Source organism: Nyctibius grandis, chromosome 3, assembly GCF_013368605.1.
Source record: "Nyctibius grandis isolate bNycGra1 chromosome 3, bNycGra1.pri, whole genome shotgun sequence".
Lineage (NCBI taxonomy): Eukaryota > Metazoa > Chordata > Aves > Nyctibiiformes > Nyctibiidae > Nyctibius > Nyctibius grandis.
In genome coordinates, this window is record NC_090660.1 from 1,934,033 (window position 1) to 1,958,516 (window position 24,484).

At 37.4% G+C, this 24,484-nt stretch overlaps 1 protein-coding gene across 1 annotated transcript in view; it reads left to right on the top strand.

Moving 5' to 3' along the window:
- CNTNAP2 (contactin associated protein 2) overlaps positions 1 to 24,484 on the top strand; it is a 974,788-nt gene that overhangs the window by 457,305 nt on the left and 492,999 nt on the right. Inside the window, exons 7-8 of the mRNA XM_068395817.1 lie at positions 2,687 to 2,830; positions 8,982 to 9,246. Coding sequence (XP_068251918.1) covers positions 2,687 to 2,830; positions 8,982 to 9,246 — 409 coding nt within the window. The remainder of the gene's footprint in view (positions 1 to 2,686; positions 2,831 to 8,981; positions 9,247 to 24,484) is intronic.

Genomic DNA, 24,484 nt, shown 5'->3' on the forward strand with positions numbered 1-24,484 from the left:
ATAAAGACGCAATAAAGAGTTAGGAAAGTTCTAAGAAAACTTTTGTTTAACCAGGCAGGTTAATGCAGACAAGTGTTGGTAGTAATTAAACATGGATTTGTTGTTTGATTCTACTCTGGCTTCTGATATTATGAACTTGTTCGGTTCCTCTAAGTTGTTATTTGAACTTCAGCATGTTTGTTACGACAAACTTTGTATAATGATTTTTCTTGCACTCTTTACTCTTTCTAATGAGAATTAATGTGGTTGGATGAGCCAAATACATGTATTTCCATCCTTGCAACTTTTTAAGCAGTGAGAGGGAATCGAAATAATGTGATGCAGAAAAGTTTGAATTAACTTGTGTAATGATATTTTTACAAACAATCTTTTGATCAAGAATATGATATTAATGTTTGAAAAAACTACTTATGATTGTAAATGTGAATGTAAATGAATCAAATATTTACTTATATTCCAATAAGTCTTTATGAATGCCTTCTTTGGTAGCATTTATATCGAGAAAATAATGAGCAAATTTGCCTATACCTCTATTATTCATTGAGTACTGAAGATCTGAATTGAGCTACTGAAAACCCACATATATAGATTTTATTAAAAATTTTCAAGTGAGTGAACTACAGAAAAAGTTAGGCTGAATGCCATAAGCCAAGGTTGGGCATTTCACGTATATATGTATATTAAAATATATATATGTGTGTAGCATGTTTGCATAACAAGTATAATGCATACAATGAATTTACCCCTAGTAAAAGTAGAATCCAGCAGATTCACCTTCCTCTCTTCTCTGACATTAGAGACCTCACTGGCAGTTCTCGAAGATACATTTCAGTCTCCATGTACATGGATCCCCTTGTGCTTAATGGAACTTACTCGAGTGTGTGTGGACACGTGTTTCTGTGGTTCACAGATATGCAAGAGCCTTAACCTCTTCTTCCTTTCCTCTCAGTTATCTCACTGGTTCTGGAGTTAGTCAACACAGACTAAATTTAAATATGTTACCCTTGTGATAAATTAATCACAGTGGATAAACTTGAAAGAATCAAAACTATTTTTCATAGAAAAAATAGTTTCCAAGTTAATCTCTTTCAGAAAAAGTTAAGTAAGCACATGAGAGGAATAAACATTAGTTCTGATTGCATTTTCAAGGTAAAAAAAAAAATCCTATAAACCCCTCAACTCACTGTCATGGTACACGTTTTTTGCAGTTTTTCTCCTTCAAAATCCTTTCCTCTCTATTTTCTCTTGTCCAAACACATGGCTATAACATGCCAAAGAATGTTTGACAGCCATTAAAATATTACAGTCTTATTCTTCAGTGCATGTATCTTCTCTAAAGTCAAGTCATGTCAATTTGTAATACCTGAGGATGTGTCCTGCAAGCTCTTTTACATAGTTGGTATGTCCTGTTTGTAAAGGTTTTGGTTTTCAGCTGTATAGCTTTAGTTCTTCTTATATGCCAAGTCAAAGCCTCCTCTTTAGGATAATATCTTTCTTACATGCTTTTAAAATGGACAATGTGTCCCTGGAGTTGCGTTTTCCTGCTCTCAGTAATAACAAATGGAATTAACAATGAGTGACATTTAAAAGCTTGGCTTTGCCAAATCTCAGCAGCAGACTGCAAGGAGACATTTTTGTGAGCATTCCTGGGGCAGGGAAGGTACGTGTCATTACTGTTTATACCATCATTTATTGGATATAATACTTAACACATATTGCAGGGACTAATCTTTTGAGTCCCTTATTCTTCACATTTGGGCTGCGTGATATTAATGAAAACATGTAGGTTTATTCACTTCCAAACATTTCAGAAAAGACCCTGATGTAGTAGAGACCTGTATAGTCTCTGTGGAGTGACAGGGAGACACTTCATAAGAGATTAACATTTTTAGTTTGTAAAATATTTGGTTTTCTTCCATTTTTTAGCACTAGAGACTCTGGATGACCCAGTGTTTTAGGGTAATGAAATACAGCATTAAGAGAAAAACAATTCCTGTTTGACCTTGATGGCTGAGTCTTTGCAGTGGTTGTCTTCATCTTCTCTGTGGAGCTGATTTGGCCTGTTAAGTCATGTGGTAACTCCTCATGGACTATAACTACATGATAAAAGCATGTTCTCAGCAATGGAAAGTGCTTCTGTTTAACAGGGGATATCATCTTTGACTATGTGGCTCTGTAAAATTCTTCCAGATAAAGTGGATATATAAGCATTAAAGGAAACAAAGGCATTATATTGGAGCCCACAGCTGCTGTGTTGTAGTCTGAGCTCTGGCACACAGTTAGAGCTGAGTGAACAATTCAAATCAGATTATATGGCTAATTTCATATCTACTCTTGTTTAGAAAAATACTGGGGTGGGCATTTATTCCAAGTTCTTTGTTTGAAATGCGTATTGTTCAGCAGCGATCAGAAGAGCAGTCCATATATGAACAACTGTGATGTGCGTCTGCTCAATATTTGGACAATTGTAATAATACTTGGGATTTACTGCTATAAATATTTGCGATCACAAATTCATTACAGATTTTTTTCTGCTTTTGCAGTGCTTATCTGATACTTCCTTTTGCTGTAAGCACTGTTGCCAGCTCTCTCATTCGCCATGTTTGAGTGTTCAAAGAAAGCAAACATATCTGCAGCATGTCTTTGCCCCCCAGTAACTATCTCCCATTTTCTGTTTCACTCACAGATAACCTTTGGAGGCATGCCTTTTTCTGGAAAGCCAAGTTCTAACAGTAGGAAAAATTTCAAAGGCTGCATGGAGAGCATCAACTACAACGGCAATAACATCACTGACCTTGCCAAGAGGAAGAAATTGGAACCTTCTAATGTGGTAAGAGCATAATGTAATGGTCATCTAAACTTCTGCTTCTCCTTCTAAAGGAGACTAGAAGGTTTGTGAGTGTGTGTAGCTGATATCCTCGTCATATACTGGAATGATATAGAACATAAAACAAATTTTATCACATACCCAAAGGTCTTATTGTATGGACCTCTGTGACTTTTTGTTATTAATAATATTAATAACATTATTAATAATGTTATTATTACTTCTGGGGTCCCGTTTCATCTTTCCAAAATTAACCTTCAGTACCAGATAACTACTTTTTAAAGGAAAATCAGCTGAACCAAGAAGTACTTCTTTCCTTCCCTCCCAAATTATAGTAGTTCAAAACCAGCACAGACAAGATTTAGTATTAAATCAATTGCAGCTTTCTCATGGTTTTAAATCCTGGTATCTTCCATCCCTGCAGAGCTAGTTGGATTGCTGAAGTGCAGAAGTCAGTGGAAGGGAATGCTTCTGCAGGCCTTTCTGGTAGCTCTGAAAGGCCTCAAGATATTAGACTTGAAAATAATTATTTAGGTTATTAACATTACAGAGCTTATTCACATTTTATTCTATTTTTTCTCTTGCTTAAGCATTCATAGTTGCTTTCATGTTCAAACTTGCAGCTTCATGGGCAGGATGATTAAGAAAGAATGTACTTTAAATCCTCTGTTTTTAAGGCTCTAAATTGTTCCTAAAATTGCTTGCTGGCATACAAAGGCAGTGTGGGTAGGAAATAAATGTATTATTACCGTGAGTCTGAGATGGTTTGAATAAGTTGTTCAAGGCTTTCTTCTGTACAAGTTCAGAGCCTTGACAAAGTCCTGCTAACAATACGTGTGGTTCCACTGTTGCTTTTCTCTTTATGTAATAAATAGTAAAGATTTACGTACGCAGTTATGATGAGGTGCAAAGTATTGATTACCATTTGATTACTCCCTGGATATTAATACTGAAGTTCCATATAATGTATAAACCACATGGCTAAACGGTCAATGTAATACGAAGGATAATTTTGAATATGTGATGTTTGCCTGTACAAACTCAGTAATACAGCCTGGTATTTAGAACCTTTTCTATATATGAATTATTCACTATTGTCACAGGCAAAGAGCATGATATATATGCTGTGGAGGAAGACTCCACTTTTAGAATTTTTTCAACCCAGTCACATGAACTCCTGAATCTTTGACTTTTTTTTTTTTCCAAAATTACCTGTGATTCCCTGCCTGCAGTGCATTTTAAGCCTGTAATGTAACCACGATTTTCAAAGATTGATGCCTGATTCAGAAAAGGATCTTTGTACAGTTGCAACCTTTCCATTTCACCCAGTTGAGTCCACTGCAAGTTAGGAGGACATATTCTTAAAGCCACTTTCTGAACAGAAGTGTCACTTAAGAGGTTTCTGTAGTGCAAATCCTATCTTGTCAGAAGTGTAGCATAGCTAGCTGACCTGTAAAGTCTCTGTAAAATCATCTGTTTTTTTATTTGTTTGTTTCTTTCCTTGTTTGTTTGTTTTTAAAATTCTGTTACCTGTAACATGAAAGTAAAAACTACATAAGCAGCTTTGGCAGTGTTAGTGCTACATCAAGAGGCTGTGGCATGCTAGTTTAGTTTGATGATTCTGTTGATTTCCAATTGTGAGAATGGCTATAAAAATAGAAGTGACCTTTGTTTTCAGTAGAATTACTTAAATTGCTTCAGCTCTTCAAAAGCAAAATCAATTTTACTCTAACTAAATCAACATGGATATTTATGTTTCTTGCAAAAGCTTTTTTCCTTCTAGTTTTTAGCCTGATTTAGCATGAAAAATAGACTTAGTTGAGATTACTGTTGTTGTTAATCATGTTTATGCTGATGGCAGTTAAGCAATCCAACAAGGATCAGAGCTCCACTGTAGGAGATCCTGTACAAACCCATGACAGTAGGTGCACTCTGCCCTGAAGAGTGTGTTATGTGAAGAGGCAAGACAGACAAAACGTAATGAAGTGGAACACAAGGAAAGCAATCAGTATGCTGACGAGAAGTATCATAAGGGCGGGAAAAAGCAGAGGAAAGGAGGATATTAAAGAGGTGTGAGACAGAAGAAAAAAATATTCTTAGATGCAGACAGTTGAATTTCAGAAGTCACACAGTGAAAGGGAGTTGACAAGTTAATTTTACAGAATGAGGAGGTCCAGAGAATCAAAGATGATAATAAGATGTTAATCTTGATTTGTCTCTGAACAAAATTAAAGTTAAAAAAAAACTTTAGGTCTCATATACATAGGAGTTATGTGCAAAAAAGCACCATCAAGCATCTCTATTTTTATAGAAAAATAAGGATGTAAAGACAATTTTAAAGTACTTTAAACTTAAATAAAGTCCAACAGTGACTTTAATAACAAATTTCTTTTAAATTTAGAGGGTAAAAATAAGGGGGGAAAAAAGTTTGGAAGTCCTTTGTGATAAATAAGATGGCAGCAGCTCTTTGGGGAGAATGAGTCAGATGGATTCTCTTGAGCAGTTTTTATTCTCATTAGTGGAGCCTGATTTATTTTCATAGAAGATAAATGAGGCAAATGATAAAGATGCCCAAAAGGGGAGCTGGGTAGAAAAGGGCAGCTGAGACAGAGAATGTAAGTGTCTGCTTTTCTTCTGAACCAAGTTGCAAGCAAGAGTTGGCAGTGACTAACTAGCACAGTAGGGGTTAACTCTTGTATACAACTTGGCTCAGGACTAGGACAGAAACAGGGAACACGCTTGTAAACCATCTTCCAGTCCATCTTTTCTATGTTTTCTACTGAAATATAACAAGCTTTGTAGGACTTTGATTACCTTGCTTAACTGAAGAATATTGACCCTTGTACCACTAGTGAGAAGAGACTAGAATATGCAGCTAACAAGTAGTAGTCCAGAGAAATTTGAGTTCAGGAATTTGGTCACTTTATCACATTTTCCCAGATGTATATTAAAGGCAGGCAGTGTGAATACTAATTGGATTTAGTTTCCACAGAACAGTCTCTCCAATTTTAAAGCCTGTAACCAAAAGATGCTGAGGAGAATCATATTCTCTACCCTCCATCCTCACATCCACTAGGTCTGTGCTCCACCCAATTCTGCAGCTCCTATGCCATGTATTACTGAGTGCAATCATATGAAACGTAAGATGAGTGTTTTCTTTAAATTATTTATATTAACTAAACATTATGTTAAGCTCAAAGCTGAGTAGTAATTTGAGAAACACACTGAATAACATGATGAACATTACCATAGAGTACATGGTCTGCACTGTGTGATCCATCCTGATTTAACAGGTATTGTAGTCTTAATAAAATCATTACCTCTCTTTTGAGAGCTACATATTCAGCCAGTAGCTCTATTAATTGGGAAAGGTTTTAAGACCCAGTAGTATTTCCACAAGGGATAACATCTGAATGTGGACAGGTAAAATTGATTTATAAGAAGTAAACGTGAAGCTAATTTGCAACGCAGGTTAAATATCATGATACAAAGCTCAAGCTACCCAAATTAAGATGTTTTCACCATTTCCCTTCCAATGTGGTATGAAAAATTCTCTCATAAAACCAACAGTTTCAGTATAAAGTCACAGTATATGTTTGACTTCCAGATGCCCTTGCCCAGACAACTATTCAGCAAGTCATTCTGAATCTACAGGAAAGGATCTCTTTCTCTTTGAAAAATGGGGATGCTATTGTAAAGACAAGCTGCAGATTAGCTCGAACTTCTTGACCTAGACCTAGTGAGCAGTCTGTATCCAGTGGGCTTTAATTAAAAGAGGAGTCATCTTGTGAATTACAGTCATAGAGGGAATTGATAAGCCAGTTCAGATTAATCTGAATAGCTCAGTAGGGAAAATACTAACTAGCAGAGAAATTAGAAATATATGTTACATTTTCAAGAAATCTTTCATGCAGTTATGGTGCTCATGATAAATCCATTCACTGATGTGAAAAAGGATTTGAATGCATTCAGTGCCATGAACATTAATAGGTGTTACACGTGCAAGTATCCCATGCATCAGGATGACAGGAGAGTGTCAGTTGGATATGAAAGCCTTCTCGTTATGAGGAAATTGTTAGTTCCTGATGGTAACGAGGTAGCAAAAGAAACTTAAAAATGTCTAACGAAATGCTTTCTGAGCACGACTTAATTGGCATCTGTGACTGAATAGTGAGATGTCAGCTCTTACAAAGTGCTGTTGCCCTCTGTGTCTGCACAGGACGGCCAGCAGTTGGATATTTTTTGTTATCCATGGAACATGCATGTATGAAAAGAACATGGTTTGTGATGCTGAGATTTTATCATAAAGATAGGAACAAATCTTTTAGGAGAGTATTATAAAGAAATCTCTTCTCTAGTTCCAGATTATTGGAAAAATCAGTGTTTCTTAATTGATGATGGAGGCTGCCAACCTGACAGACTAGTTGCTACTGGTTCTACTGGTCTTTATAGGTAGACTGTGTGGCAGTATAACTTCTGACGCTCTGTAGGAAGAAGAGCTGGTTATGCAGAGTAATCTAAGAATCTGTCTGAGTGCTCAAGAAACTCATTTTGATTCATTTAGTTTTGACATGGAAATACTATATAAGAAACTGAATCTGCCACAGAGGTAGTATCTCACTATGGCACAGATAAGGTGTTTTCTGATGTGGTGTTCTTTTAAAAAGTGATGGGTTTGGACATTGGTAAATGAGTGCTAAATCTTGCTTCCTTATCGACAACATCTAGCCCATCTCCAATTGAAAATAATTACTTCTAAAAAAAATTTCTTAGGACTTTCCTCCCACACATTTTCAGACATGAAATTCCTATCTTGCTTCCAAATTCTCTAACTTCCCTCAGGATGAACTTTCAGATGCATTTATAGACTATGAATATAAAAATATGTGACATAAAAGCTTATATTAGCAAGTCAGTAATATGGAGTTTAAAAATATTTATGTGATAACGATGACGAGCGACTCCTGTTGGGATTCTGAACAGTGCTTAGGTGAAACTCATCTCTAAACAACTAGGCACCTCCAAAAATGTTGTTCCATACTTTATATTTTTTAAAATGTACAAATAAATATCAAAGGAACTGCTGTCTTGATCATAATAATAATTTCCATACTGCATCAGATAAAACTCTTCCTTCCCAGATTGAACTGAAATTGCCACAGTGCTCCAGAAAGCCTAACCACAGGACAGGATCCACTTTGCCACATGTTAGAGAAATTCTTCAGCAGAGGAAGTTTTCCTGTTATATTTGCATTGATGCATTAAAAAGTCGATTCTGGACAGAGATTGCTACAAATTATTTATGGTTTCTAAGGGAAAAAAATGGTAATGCATCCTACCATTGTGGTCTATCGTGAGAAATGACATGAGAACCAGAGTGAAAAATTCATGTCCCTAATTCTAGTCTTGTTTACAGATACATTTTAAAGCCTTGGAAATCAATAAAGTTGACTGGATTTTTCTCAATTTCCCAAAGAGTAAAATTTGACAGTGTGAAAACTGCAGTTTCTTTTACAGAGAAAATTATTGACTAACTACAAATCTTAGGCATTGATCATGATCAGCTACTTGGAGTCCTTCTGCTTCATGAAATGAAGTATTAGCTTATCTAGTATTATCCAGTAAAAACCATAACAGAGGGGCTAGCTCTTCCTGAGGTATTATACACCCTTCTTTCACAACCTTATGTGTTGTATTGATTGACACACTGCTATAAGGGTATTTGGAAAGCTGTATTTCATTGTTATAAAAGGATGAATGACTACTCTGTTCTAGGCTTCTTTGATGATCACGAACAAGCCCAAGTTTCTCTGGGATTCATTTCTTCATCTTTGAACTGGGAATATTAATGTTTTCATCTAAGCTTTATCTTAGTTAGACTGTAACTCTTCAGGGCAAAGACCGCCTCTTATTGTGTGTGTGCACAGTACAAAATATAATGGGGCCACTGCTAGGCAAAACAGAAACATCAGCAACAACATTACAATATTAACCATAATGATAATATTAATAGCACATTTTTACATGCAGCGTGCATTGATCACAGTAGTCTCTAGGTTGAATGAAATCTAGAATACTTCTCTAGAGGTAACTATGAATTTATTGGAATCTTACCATTTTGCTTATGTTTTTGCTTTTTTTGTGTTTTACTTAGGGAAATTTAAGTTTTTCTTGTGTGGAGCCACATACAGTGCCTGTCTTTTTCAATGCCACCAGTTACCTTGAGGTTCCTGGTCGTCCAAGCCAGGATCTGTTTTCAGTCAGTTTCCTTTTCCGAACCTGGAACCCCAATGGACTTCTTGTCTTCAGCAACTTTGCAGATGACCTGGGGAATGTGGAGATTGACATAAATGAGGGCAAAGCCAGCGTCCATATCAATGTCACCCACGTGAAGAAGAATCGGATAGACGTCTCATCAGGTAAGTGTTTTTTTTTAATTGGTATAATTTTTGTTGGTGTTGTTTAAAAGCATCATGGACCTAAAAATTAGAAGAATTGTTTTACAAAGTTTAAAGTTTAAATTGCAACTATATTAAATCCTTTATTGTATGTTTCATTGAGTAAGAGGTAGAAGAACATTGAAACAGTTGTTAGATTAAAAAAGAAGACACAAATTTTCTTATTTTTTCTTATCAGTTGTAGCCAATGCGGTGTTAGCCTCACCATGTCAATTAACACTTTTTCTGAGCAAAGTCATGACCTAATCATGGTTGGAAAATACAGGATTGCTTGCAAATAGATCTAGCTGCACATAAAAAAACACCCAGTGATTATTTGAAGTAGCATATATGGCAGCCTAGTTTCTTAGCTCAAAAAGGGACACCTTTTTTGCCTGAAATAATCTGTGGTTACTATTTTTTTCTTAGTTTCATGGTGGAGTCTTCAGTCTTCATCAACAGGGTTGATATACTGGTATAGCTCTGAATGAGTGACAGTGGTTTTTACCTCTACTCTTCTATTTGAACATATATTGTCTACACAGTCGTATAAACAGGGACTTGAGGAAATTAAGAAAAAGAAAAAATGCCTTTTTTAATGAGAAAACATTCATTAAGGAGGAAAGTAACATTTCATTTGGCAAGTGGACATTTTTGCAAGTTTTCTCTTTTCACCCCGTTAATGAAATAGAGCTGAGCATGAAATGAAATTAATTATTGTAAAGATAGAACTGAATAAAATATGAATAATGACAACTAAAAATTAGAATTTACCTGGTTAGTAAAATGAAAATGTTTTTGCGAAAAATACATCATATCTCCTTTTGTCATTACAGATTTTTTTAGCAAAAAAACCCAATACTATAGATTACAAATTAGCCTTTCATTGCCTTTGTTATGTAAATACACTCATGAAAGAAGTAATGTTTTGCTAAATTAGTAGGGTCTTGAACAAGAAAGTTTTGTTAAGGTGTAGTGCATCATCATTAGGAAGCATATGGAATTATCACCGTCATTCTTTCTTCCTCAGCTCTACCTACTACAAATCCCAGTTTACAGAGAGAAGTGGCTACCCACGATACTTGTTCATGAGCTTCCTTGTGCCTTTTTGGTCCCAGGAAGATTTCACTGCTGATTAGCCAAATATTATCAGAAATAAAGATTTCACCAATTTGCCACTGATTTTGCCCAGTGTGTATTTTGATACAAAACCATTTTCAGATTCTATTACTTTACATTCTGGTAAGTAAACACGTGTGAAAACTTCTAATTTGCCTTTCTGCTTTCTCCAGACCTTCATCCACAACAACAAAAATTCCCCAACTACTGCAGTGTAAATCCAGAGTATTCATATACTTTCTTCTGAAATACTCTGAATTGAGTAGTCTTCGGAGTAAACCTTTTCAGTCTGTATGATCAGTTTACACAATAGCCCAAGGACCTCATACAGCCATTCATTTTTTATAGCCATGATGCTGTTCTTAACCTCCATACAATCCAATATCTGCATACTACAGTTTGAATATCTTAAAGAGTTAGTAGTTTCCTTTGTTATTACAATTTATACCACAATAAAAATACATTTATTGTTTATTTTCATTGTATGGATTTTTTATATTTGCATAGCTATCCTGAAAAAGCTTTGATTTATTTTAATACTTTGTTACTACTATTGTTGCAACAGGCATTTCAGTGGCTGTGAAATGAATTGTGTGTGTGAACATAAGAAAGGAAAATATGTCATCTGCCCGGGAAGGCTGCAGAAGGAATGCTGCTGTTGTACAGCAAATATCACCGCGACCTTCTCGTGCAGGGAATTAGCAGATGTCAGCACATAAACCTGCTGGGCTTACGTAGAAGTCACTGCATAGATATAAGATGCACCCGTTCTCACTGATTATTTTTAACAGCTGGCAAAGCAGAACTGTCTGTAGTCAAGTGTGCAGTCTTCTATGTAACTGCATGTGTAGGGTATGAATAATGAGACTTCTGTCTGTTGGGAGGTACACACCCTGGTTATCACAAAGAATTAAGGTAACTAAAACCACAGCCTAGATGCAGGTGTGTTTCCAGGGAGGTGGTGGGGTCACCATCTCTGGAGGTGTTTAAGAAAAGACTGGACATGGCACTTAGTGCCATGGTCTAGTTGACAGGGTGGTGTCAGGGCAACGGTTGGACTCGATGATCCCTGAGGTCTCTTCCAACCTGGTTGATTCTGTGATTCTGTGATTCATAGCTTTGCTGTACTTATGCCTGTCACCTGTAATAGCGTATTTTCCCTGGAGGAAGCTGAAGTCTCTTAGTCCTTACTCTATATACCTCTCATAAGAGAGTTTTTGTAAAGCATCATCAAAATAATGGAAACTGCAGCTGCCTTTCTTTCCTTAAACAAAATGCTCAAATGAATTAGGTATGAAAGTTCCATCAAGTCAACAAGGAAATCTTTTTCACATACTGTCTAATCCCTCCCAGGCATCACAAAGCACTTCATAAAGCAGTTCAATAGGAGGTTTGCAGTGCCCAGCTACCAGTGAGAAGGGTGGGAATGTAACTGTATTTGATACACTGGAAGGCTAGACTCTCCTGTTTATCTGAACTCCACTCATGCTAAGTTAGAGCTCCCTGAGCCAGTGCGTGCAGCTTCAAGGTGTTTAAGGAATATTATGACACTGAAAAACAAACACACCAGAACTCTGCTCCACACCAGTATCTTTAGTGTAGAGATGTGCAGGAACAAACTCTACCACCTGCAGGTCAGCATAGAGCTCTCTCATGTAATTCCTGCCAGTCAGTTCGACTACTATTTCTACAACCAGAGTTAGACAATGCCCCAGAATGAACTGCCCATGTACCCACGTTAACATGGAAAGCTGACATTAAAAGCTGCTAATGAAAGTAAGTCCTGGGATTCAGCGTGGTGAATGGTAGAGGCACTAAAGAGCTGATAAAAAAAACAGCAATAGATTTTTTTACTATATCAATAAGCTGTACACCCTTTTGCCTATAACACAATTTTGAGTGTAACAGAATATTTTACCTTAATATGCAGTTTAGCTTTCAGTTTGTAGTACATGTGAAAGAGACAAAGATGTTTACAGTCCTGTGGTTTTACCTGCTGCCTGATTTTGCTTACTGAGTGAATGTTTTCCTTTCCTTGTGATCTTCCTGGTTGTTCCTTCAAAGCAGGTCTCTCTACACACTAAAAAATTCCTTCCCTTCCTTGCCCAGTAAGCACTGTTTAGCTGTGAACAGACCAGCAAAGCTGTTGTACAAAGTCAGTGGCCTTGATTTTGCTTTTTCTTACGTTAATCTTATTTAGACACTACCACCATTTGATTGATGAGAGTTATATTAATAAACTTGCTGTTAGTTAGGGGAAAATCGGGCCCACTGAGAACTGAAATAAAGATTTAATTAGAAGAAACAAACTCCTGACTGTGCAGAATTACACAGGTGAAATACTTAAAGCTTGTGTATAAATCAGGAGTTAAACATCCTATTGACTTTTTCTCTGCCGAGTAAACTGCAGTTAATATTGTGTATGTCCCAGCATAGGGATTAATAATAGGAGAGAATCTCAGAAAACAGTCCAGAGATTTATCTTTACTGCTCCATATAGCTTTGGAGTAAATTCTGCTTTTGGCATCATGGGATTCAGGCTAAATTCCTGGAAATTGTTGGGTTTACCCAAGGAATTGATGGAAGAAATGCTAGGCTGAGAAGATGGAAGAAAGAAGTGTTCTTGCTTTCTTTAAGAACTTTTTAAAAGCAGATTTCCAACATAGTTTTGCATACCATAGCATTCTTATATTCTGCTAGTTTTTAAGCTCATTTAATTTTAGTATATGCTACATGTTTACACTAAGAACGTACTCAAAATTTGTGGTCTTGCAATTAGGAAAATAAATTGTTGATGAAGTTGTATTTATTTATAAGCCTTAACAAGCTAATGTCTTCTTTCTTGAGCACAGAAGAAATGAACAACTGGAAAATGTCATACTCCCAGATCTCTCTTTGCCACAAAAACTGTTTTGAAACTTTTCCCGAAGCCACATGCAAATGCTGTTCAGTTCAGGGTTAAGCCACAGCCCGTGTTCCAGTTGCCTCCTTTCCTTCCACTTAGATAGATCTACCTGCTTCAGCAACTTAACCCAAATTCCTTCCTAAGGAAACCAAACTTTTCTGAAGCTTTCAACATGGGGAAAAATTGGTAACCCATTAACAAACACGAAGAGTGTTGCTTTGCTCAAAGAAACAATAGTAACATTCAGAATAACATTCCTGAGGAATCATCTAATAGCTTTCCAATGGTTTTAACAGCAAACCCCGAATCCCTGGTTCAATATATAACAGAACTTCTCTCCCTCTTGAGAAAAGGTGAAGTTTTCACGGTGGCAGATTCTAAAATAATCTCGTGATTTATCCTCGGTTTACTTTCTCACTTGTTGGCCTTTCATAGGCAGCTGTGACCTTTCATATCTAAACATTCTCTGCACAACTTAAATACTAGAGGCTCTATGAAGATCCCTTGGATTTTACCCCACAGAACAAATGATAAGTCGCTGAAAAAGGACATCATCTTCTTTGGCCCATCATATCTTAACAGAGAAGTTTTCAGCGTGTCCAGAATCTTCTGCCATTAGATTGAATTCATCTGCTTGGAGCTCCTTTTTTCCTCTTCCAGCTCTCCTAGTTAACATCTTGTTCTGTGTATCAGCTGCTGCTCAAGGCTCTCTTCAGCTCCTCCTGTCAAGCATAAACTTATTAAAACTTGGGATATGAATATCTTTTTGTCATATTTATCCATATTCAATAAATCAGACTTCTCCCTGTGGAATCTCTCTGGGAAGCTTTCCACCCTTCTGTCTCCCTGCTAGATCTCAAGTCATCTGAATTGCAGTTCATTTATATTTTAGACCTCAGGTTAAGAGAACATCCTTCAGGTAATAAAATGTCTCTGTCTGACAGATCTAAAGTGGTACTCTTCCAGTGACAATTCCCAGGGGCATTTTATGTGGGAATTGAGAAGTATTTTGGCCTCTGTTGCTAAATGAAGGTTTAAATAGGGAATGTGTATACACAGAGCAAAAGGGCATTTCTGGTGGGAAGAGAACATTTCCCACCAGGTCTTTTCCATATTACTGATACTAGGTTATACACCGAATGTTAGTAAGCGGAGGCAGATACCCGTGAGGCACTTGTCAGCATGATGGAGATGAGAGACACATAATTCTGTCCGTAAAAGACAGCATGACTGCTTCACATCTCTGAATATCAGAGAATTATTTTCTTCCCAGATAGCCAGTTTTGTCTCTCTGTTTCTCTCTGTGTGTTTATTTTTGGCTAATGACTTTAAGCAGTGAACGCAGCTACATGGATAGGTGTTTGGTTTTGATTTCCACAGAGCTGAAACCCAGACATGCCTGTAGTCGTTATTACTCTTTCTTCTACACGTTTTTCTTATAGTCTGGTTTTGCATCTTGGTACAGTAGACTCTCAAACCAGTCAGAGCAAGAAATAGAGTTCTTGATTGCAGACTTTTTCTTCTAACAAAACTGATGAGTTTAGTTCAGGTTTTTGTGAATTCTGCTTCATCAGTCGCTGATTTTCACTGGAGAGTTCCTTACCAAGTACAGGCTATGCATTCTAAAACACAGTACCATTTTCACATACTTCACTGAGAGTAATAGAAGTCTTTGTTGGTTGCACTGGTACCTTGCAAGCATGGAGGAACCTAAGAACCAAGCAAGCAGGCTGTTCTCCTTGACAGGCTTCCGAAATTTCTACAGGAGGCTGAAGTTCAGTTTACTTGTTTTGGCCTCATTTCCTCTGGGCTGTAGAGCAGAGTTAGAAGGGACCCTTGCATGTCATTCTCTATTTTAGCACTGAAAGATGAAATAAGGCTTTTTACAACTACTGTTCAAGCAGTCACTGTATTGCACTGAATTTCGTTCAGGAAAAAGGTACAGTAGTCAATAGTTAAATGGTAATTTTAACTTTCTGATAGAAGGAATGTAAATTATGTGAGTAGAGATGGACAGAACCAGTTGGAAATTTACCCTTTTAATTCTTTTTTAATTCAATAGGTTTGACAGGGAGTGGGATCAATTTTAGTTGCTTTTCATGTTGCCTTTGCTTACTCCATCCACATCAGTTCTTGCCACTCTGGTTCTAGCCAAGTCAGGGAAAATTTTGCTTTCAACTTTGATGGATGAAAGATAAGCCCCTTAGCACTGAGTGCTACAGAGGTGCCCGATATTTTGCAGTTATCTGAAGAAGGAGGTTTTTACTTAAGTGGGTCCTCTGTCTGCATATTTTTGTTGAATACAAAATAGCATGAAGAGACATCTCTGTAAAGATTGATTTAGCAAGCCAAGGATGCTTAGTTAAAACCGGCATTACCTCTTAGAACAGTGATAAGGTAATATTGGAAAGGACATGGCAAAATAGACTTTTGTTTGTGTTTCAAAGTCTTTCAGGACTTGCATGTGCTGATTGAGGTGAATGTGTTTTTTCCATTATTATTTTCCTTTCAGTTTAGTAATAAAGAAATAAACAAAAGGATACAATAGAGATAGGAGCCGTAATTATATTTATTGTGTTTATGCACAACCTGACAGCAGTATCCCCAGGACACCACTGCGTATTCATGTAATGTGAAGGGAGATGAAGGGAATGTTTTCTAATATCTGAAAGACTGGATATCAGAAATATTATTTTCTTTCCCCCAGTTTACTCGTTTGCCATCTCTGCCTGGCTCTTTGAGAAAGCCAGTTCCAGGACTCCCACACTGATGCTGACCATGGTTGGTCATAGATGCCAATGTGACAGTAACCTCACAATAATGTCAGCCAATTCTTCCAGCACCAGCACGAACACCATCCAGCACCATTGGCTTAAACATCCTGATTTTGTAAAAGCCCATTTTTCTGTTAATAAGAGGATGAAATGTTTCCTGTAAACTTTTCCGTAGATGTTAGTATTACTTGAAAAATACGATTGGACTTCGTGCTCTATTAGCTCTTTAGTTCACCTTGTAGCAGATTTAATTTTTTCTGGAAACTAGTGAGAAGATGTAGGAAATGTATTTGAAGTCTGTTTTTTACTTCACTTCTATTTCAGGGGGGAATAGTTGGCTAAGCACATCTCGTGACAACCCAACATAGGATTAATCAGCTGTAATAAACCGAGATCCAGGAATGGTTCAGTGGTTAGACGGGTCCAGAGACTATGACAATAGACAGTATGGACAAAGCATCAGCTCTTGTTCTGTCAGCCTGGCTTGTGCTCCAACACTTTTCTGCAAGGGTCTGTCCCCTTACAGACTCTCATGCTCCCCACCCTGCTCCTTCTGTACACACAACATATTTTGGATGTCATTGCTTAAAAAGTTCAAACATCATAGGCTATGAGGGAACCTTCTTCTTATCCATCACTTTATGAAGAGATATCTGTTTCTAAAATCATAACATTACCAATGTGTCTCAGACCCAAAGAAGGACACTTGGGGTCAGGAGGAGAGCCAAACTGTTGTGACAAGGTTGCTGTAGCCATGGTCATGTAATGACGGGCATGAAACAGGTTAGTGTTGCACAGGGCTTACACAGCATGGGCGTGTGGATCAACAAGGTGAAGCCCCAGAGAGTGCGTACTGATCCAGAGACCCCTCCACATGCTTTATAGTGTGGACACAAATGGATTGCTGTAGGGACCAGCCATGAGCACTGCAAACGTGAGCTGTGTTGGGCAAACTGGCCAGGGGGACATAGATCATTCCTTGGTCCTGGTTACAAAGCCTGTGTTGTTTCAGAAACAAGAAACCATAGCAGAGAGGGTGCAGACTAGAAGGTTTGTAGATGTAGAAGCAAAGTCCTCAGGTTTGGAAAAATGACCTGCTACCACTTTGTTTACTAAATGTTCATTGTTTCAGAAAGGAACTTTTGTGGGTGTAAAACCTTGCTGGGACAGGAGACCAATTGTTGTTATGGATTTTTAAAAAAAAGGAGGGGTGGGGGTGAGGGAGAAGAAAAAATACTGGAGGCCCAGTCTCCACTTAGAACATAGTACATTTATTTTCTGTACACTTAAAAAACATGTTTGGGGACAGACCGGGAAATCAAAGGTCTTGAACCTTCATTTGTACATTATTGTTGCGTCCATGTACTGTGTAATAGAGTTTCAAACAAAGGGCACAGAATCTTCAAGCAGTGGGCCACATAACACTGCGCAGAACCGCTGTGGGATGGAGTTATCAACTATGTAAATTAAAACTGCCAGGGCTATCTTTTCACCTTTTCATCTTCTCCAAATGCAAGGAAAGAAAGGAGATTTTCTTTACTTTTAAAGTGGGTCTTTGCAGCATTTGCACTTGCAGTAAAACCAGGATTACTCTTTCTAGTGCAAATGTCCTTGAAACTCATTTGAGTTTGCAAAGAATTTTGCAATTTTGAACTTTTAATCTTATTTATCACTAACCTTGGGTAGGTGTCCCACAATACCTCTACCCAATTACTTACAGAAAAATAATTAAAAGTCATCGTAATATCAAACACAATTTTTTTTTTTTGGGGCAGGGGGGAAACACGACCTAATTACAGACACGGAACTTTATGTGCTGGGAACTGACACTCAATATCTTCTTTTTCATTGCTATTCAGGAACCTGGGCAAATAGATTATTATCTGTGACAGGTTTCTGGCAGTCCCTCTTGGTTTGGCAGTGTTATTTTAGAGAGAAGAGAGAGTCTCTTTTGTATATAATGAAAGGAAAAGTTGTCAAGCATCCATACATATTTTATGCTGCATAAAACTTAAGTGGTAGAGGAAAGATTCTGTTTCCAGTCATGCCATTGTAAATTCATAGTGCTTCTGCTGACCTCCAGCTTTGCATCAATGACACAGAATGGCATCTAGCCCAAAGGATGAATTCCGTTTTTCACATGGGCGATGCAGCTCTTGTAAGTCAGCTTGGCCCGTACTGGGTTTTTTGGGTAGTACAGTCATGCACAACTGTGATGGGTATTTTGGCATTTTGGCACTTTCTCCTGACACTGACAGAACTAAAAGCAATTTCTATCAAAGTGCTTCCTTGAAATGGCATCAGGTACGGTCTGCAATGTCTACGGTTTTTCAGCGTAGTTCACAGAAGTGGTTACTCTTATCTGCAAAAATAGACTCGGGAAGAAACCATTTTCTAGTCGTACGTTGCCAGCTCTGCCTTTACTTTGGTCTTGAAAAAGATGATGAGTCCCTTCAGGCATTTTTGCACATTGCTGCTTTTAATTTTCAAATGCTGCTGAAGCAGCAGCACATGAGCACTGAGGTGAAACAGAGCAACCCAAGTCCTTTGGATTCTGTAAGCTGAATGGCAGATGATATTGTCTTTAAAAAGCTTGCTCAGGAAATTTATGTATTTGATAGGGAAAAAAAAATCTCAATTCTCTTGCTGTGAAGCAGCCACTATAAAATACATAGTTTATTCTAATACCAAGCAGGATTTTATGGAAGGGTTTCACTGAGGACAAATACTGAAAATTGTACACATCTCCTTTGTAGAATATTTAGTTACTAAAGCAAAACGTGTTTAGAGGCATGACTTCCTCTATGTCTTTTCCAAGAAATGTATATATATACAACATTTGAAGGATCCTTTCTTTTAAAATGCAAAAATAACTTTGGTTTTCTTTTTGCAGATTTAAAATAGTGGAACATCATAATACATGCCCTCAGAAACGAGGGTTTCATTCATTAACCTTTTGTAGCTTTTGAACAGCTCTTTTTATGCACATTAGCACATGCATTGAAACAAACTGCCAAGTGGAATCAGCTTCACCACAGCACTAGCACACAGATTTCTAGCAGAACAAAATAACATTCTGGTGTTGGTACTCAGACAATTACCTGTGAAAACAGTAACAGCACATCCCACGTCTCCAGGATCTTGAATTTGCAACACAAGGCTGATACTATTGACAGCACTGAATCTGGGGAAGAATAATGTGGTGCTGAGGCATCTTTAGGAGAGTTAGGCTGCTTTCTATAGTGTTGGCAACAAGTGGTGTGTTTGATCAGATTTGCTGTGTGATAAAGCTTTGCTGTATGCTATGTAAGAACGTCTGGTCCCAGGGGGATGACCTTCACATACTGAAGCATCCTCCAAAGGCACAGAACTAGGCACAGCGCAGCTCTTCCTTCCCTACCTTCACTGATGCCTGTGAAATAAATGCGTACATATAAAAATATATTTTTGGGATGCCCCAAATCACACCCATTTCTAACATTTTCTGCCTTGTTTTGTCACAGATAGAGATCAAAACAAGACCAGAAAAAAAATTCATCAAGTGTTTTTAGACTTCAGTAAAATTTCCATTGTCTGTGTTTTTAAAACAGCCAGTTAGCAATTATTTCAAGTCTTTGGGATGAAGTTCATGGGATTGTGCCTGACTTCAGTGGAGATACCGTTTCGTTCAAAGCTTAAGCAGTGCTTCCACCAATAGTGTGAATAATATTATTTTCCTAGAGAGAAATGTAGTCTGTGTTTTTCAGGAATGATTACTTATACCCCGTCGTGCATCGAAGTATTGTTATTCATTTACTGTCGGCTTTGCATTTAGAAACGAGTTGCAATTACAGAAAGAAACATCGTTGTTGTTGTTTTAGATGAACATGCCTGAGACACTCAAAAGACATTCTTAAAAATATATATTTGAGACATGCTCACTTTTCTTCATTGCAACTAGAAAGCTGTAGGCATAAAACAGAATCACAGAATCAACCAGGTTGGAAGAGCCCTCTGGGATCATCGAGTCCAACCGTTGCCCTGACACCACCCTGTCAACTAGACCAGGGCACTAAGTGCCATAAACATTATGACCCAACAAATATTCACTAATTCTGTTCCTTGTAATGGAGAAAGAGCAGAGTGTTGAACTTTCCCTGTACCTGGTACAGTTCAAAAGGAATTTTTAAATCATGCCATGGCCTAACCTGTCAGGATTCGTTGGTAGCAAGTTAGCTACCAAAGGAATCCAAAAGCACATTTATTCTTATTCCTCACGAAAACCAGAGTATATTGTTAACCCAACAATAAGGAATTGTATATGTGTAATATAATACAACATATCCCACTAAATTTACAAGTAACTGTCTTGTAACCGCTTGAAAAAAATCCAAGGAATTATTAAAACATTTTGTTTTCCTATCTGGGGTTATTCAATTTTCTGATGAACAAACTTGGAGCACAAAGAATGCACTTACCTCTCCTTCCTTCTTCTTCTCTCTGGCTTTGAGCAGCCCAGTACAAACTGTGCTGTTCAGATTTTGTTTGTAGGAACAAGTGCTGTCATCAATGTGAGGTTTGGTTCATCTTTCTTTTATTTCTGATCTTTTCTAAGGCAGGCTTTTGACTCTGGGAACCTTTGTCCTTTGCTGCTTAAGTGCGGAATTTCACAGTTCCATTTCTTCCTAAAAGTAATGATTATAATAATATTATATTTCTACTATTAACTAATATTGCTACTAATAATAAATAATTATGTTACTAGAAGCATTATAGTCCAACCTGCCCCATATACCAGTGCGTTGGATTTGCATTTTGAGTGTTATTTCTTCCTCGGGTCAGGAAGCTGCGATGTGTTACTGATTATCAGTCTCCATAAGGCTATTTCATAATTAGAACAAGGTTTTATATTTTTAAATAATGACAAAAAAACCCACACAGAAGCAGTAAGTATCTGAAATATCAGCCCACAAGACAGATCTATTTCTGTCATCCTCCTCAGACAGCAATAGATGCTCTGCACCTGGGTACAGTATCTTAAGTTTTTTTCTTTTCTGGAACGAGTGAGTGTCCTTTTTTGTTTTCTGAACGCTTCTTCAGGTATTTCCAGCCTCACGTCTCTGTGGCCATTCTGTAACAGTGAATCAGAGCCCCTGTAGCCAGTATTTTTGTCAGTAAGTAGTGAGCTACTGAACAGTCATATGACAGAGGAATCACAGAAAACTCTGGTTTTTTCCAAGCAGGATTTGTTTCCAGGATTTTCCGGGCTTGCTTTGTGCTACTGAAGTTCCACGATTCTGTGCCAGAGTGAGCAGAAAGCGGCTGTACTAAGGAAAGAGCTGTTAGATGTTAACTGTAACTGTCCACTGAGGCAGATCGAGGGTGGGAGAGGAATTAAATGGAAGCCAATGCTGAATAAAGGTTTTGGCAAATAAGCTTTTTTAAATATAAAGAGATAAATAACCAATATTGTATTTGTTATATATCTTATATTGGTAGCTCTGCGGGAAGTTAGGAAATAAGGTGTTAGTTTATTACTTCCTGATTTTACAGATTCTTTTTCCCCTTGCTTTATGGACGCTTTTATTCTGCTCTGGTTTGTTAATGCAGCTGTACTCACTTATTTCTCAGTTCCTTCAGCTTCCTTAGAAGTTTTCTCACGTATGGTGTTAAATTCCAGTTGACAAATATTCAGAGAAAATAAGCTTTGTTTATGTACAGGCATTTGGCATGTACAAACAACTGAAGCAAACAGCTTAGCTATTTTTACCTTTTAAAGTATGTGTTATTTTTATGGAAATAGTCTGAGGCACAGTGTGGCGTGCCTTAGATTATGTCCTCAGAACAAATTCAGCACCAACATTGAATATGAAGTACAAGTGGAAAAGGGAATTACATGGTGCTAACGAAAGAGTCAATAGTAGTGGATTTGGTTTTGGTTTTTTTTTTTCAATTCAAACAATAGTTACATCAAACAGGTAGCTCTGTAGTTTGTTTCTTAAAGTAAATTCAGCTTCTGTGGAACTTTTTTAAAACAGCCATAAGGATATATCCTCATCAGCTTCTAAGGGAAGAAAGTTCCAACAAGCTTGAAAGAATTCTGTAATGTTTTGGAAATCTGTTTTAAATGATAAACAGAAAAACATAAAGTGCAATTGGGTACCAGTGTTATTTTTACGTTAATAGCAACTTGGTTAGCTCTTTCTTGTGTCATATTTTACATGCACAAGAGGAAGTATTCCTTTCATTTTAATTATCTATGGAAAGTACATTTATCTGTTCAGTTATGTCACCCAAATCTTGCTAAGAAGAATTATCTCTTAATACTATCAACAGCCTTTTGTGGAATTCATCATAGATTTTTTTTTAATATGGATATGCACTGTCATATAAAGTGATGAGCAAACTGTAGTAGGTGTAAAATTAAAGAATGGACTCTTGCGTTATTCATAATTTAAAATAAAAACATGAAATCTTATTAACTTAAAAGTTCTGATTATGCTGACACCCTGAACTAGCAAAGGGATATGAAATATTGCAGTAGATCAGTTTTGTGCCTGTTCTGTTTAGTGATTCACACATCTAGGCGTACAGAAGCCTGAAGTAGCAACTTGGTCTAGTCTCCACTCAAAACCAGTATAATCTCATAGGAAACTTGATATACTGAGTTGTTGAGCATCTTGGTAGCTGCCACAGACCCTCAGTTCACACTGGAAATGGTAGAAATTGAGGGTCTTTTGTACATTGCGGGGAAGAGCCCAGAAAGAATGTGATGGTGACACTGCCAGTCCTGAAGTCAAAATCTCAGGCCAAATTAAATCCAGTGAGAATTTGAATCTGACTGCGTCCGAGAAAGGCACTGCAATACAACTGTTCTTTTAACCCAGTTGTTTGAAAGTTACTCCTCAGAGAAGGTCCAAGCATGTACCAGGTCCTTTCCTCTGAGCATTCATTGCAGCTCTCACCGTGTCAATGACGCCTGTATGGTGCTTGTCAGTACTGTCAGCACTCCCTGCCTGCCTCTGGAAATTCTATTTTCAGTTTATTCCATATTCATTTAATTTAAAAGGGAGGTGGGGGGGGGGAAACAGGGACCAGAAAGCCCTTCTCCAGAATCTCACCAGTTATCATTTGATCCTATGGGACTTAGCCTGACAACTTAAAAACTTTATTTCACAGGGTTTGACATTTTTGCATTGCAAAGTGCTGGTTGATGGTATAAAAATTTACTAAGATCTGCAGTTCCGTACTCTTTAAAATCTGATTATTTTTATTATGGAAGCTAACTTGGAACTGCAAGTATTGCTACCTCAAGGAGGAATATAGCACGTATATTTTTCCACATATAAATTAGTAATATTCAGTAGAATAAGCTGTATATGCTCTGACCAGGTGAGTCCTATGAATGTTCGTGTGATCAAGCAGCAAAAATAAAAGCTCTCATTCGTTTCGGTTTAAATAGGAGTTCAAAATATTGTGTCTTTGCATTTCATGTGTTACAGAATCATTAAACTAATTAAAAATTTTGTTGTGCCAGATTTTGTTCTCCAAATAGGGTATTTTAAAAGGTTGTCACTGCACAGGGTAGATGTCTGATAGAGGAAATCTAGCAGGGTTCTGCCACCTGTACTCTTGAGAGACCGTCTGGATGGTTATGAGGAGATGCCAGTTGTTCTTATGTGTCAGGGCTCCCTCGTGCCCCACTCCAAAAGAGAAGGGGAGTGATACTTTAGGAGTTGCAGGAAAAGATGTCATTGACACTAAATTGTCAAACCTGCAATGGCCGTTGAGGACGTTATGTGAGGGAAAAACTTCTTAAATAAATCTCTCAGCTTCTACAGAGATAAGCTCTCTCATGTTAAAAGAAAGATCTCTGCAGTTTTCACTCATTTCCAGTCTGTTTAAGCACTCTAAGAGTTACACCTCCAGGAGTGTATCCGTACACAGACACAGTCCTTACCTTCCATATCCCACTTTCTTTAAAACCAATGCTCAGTGTAACTCCTTACACTTCTCATCGATGTCAAAGCAAGCAGGATTCTAGAGAATAAACATTAAGATTTTCCCTTGATACCATTCTTTGTCATTCAAGAAGTTCCTAAAACACAAGGTGTGAAAGAGTTGTAGCTCTGCGGACGGTTTATAGGAATATGATCAGTCTTTACTCTCTTTTCCTTCCTTCTCTTTGAGGTGAGGAAAAACCATTAAAAGACAGAGATCTGGCTACTTTACTCCATCTTGGTCAGTGAACTGAGAACTTCAAATTCTGTGGCACTAATAAAATTACTGGGGGAATAATCAACGATATACCATAGTACTTAGAAATGGGACATGGTTCTAGGAAAGTGCTTAACTCATCCTCCCGTATTTCAGCATTCGTAAAATGATTTGTGCTGTTGAAGGACATTAAGAAGCTATGCTGAATGTGCTGGTTTTCATATTT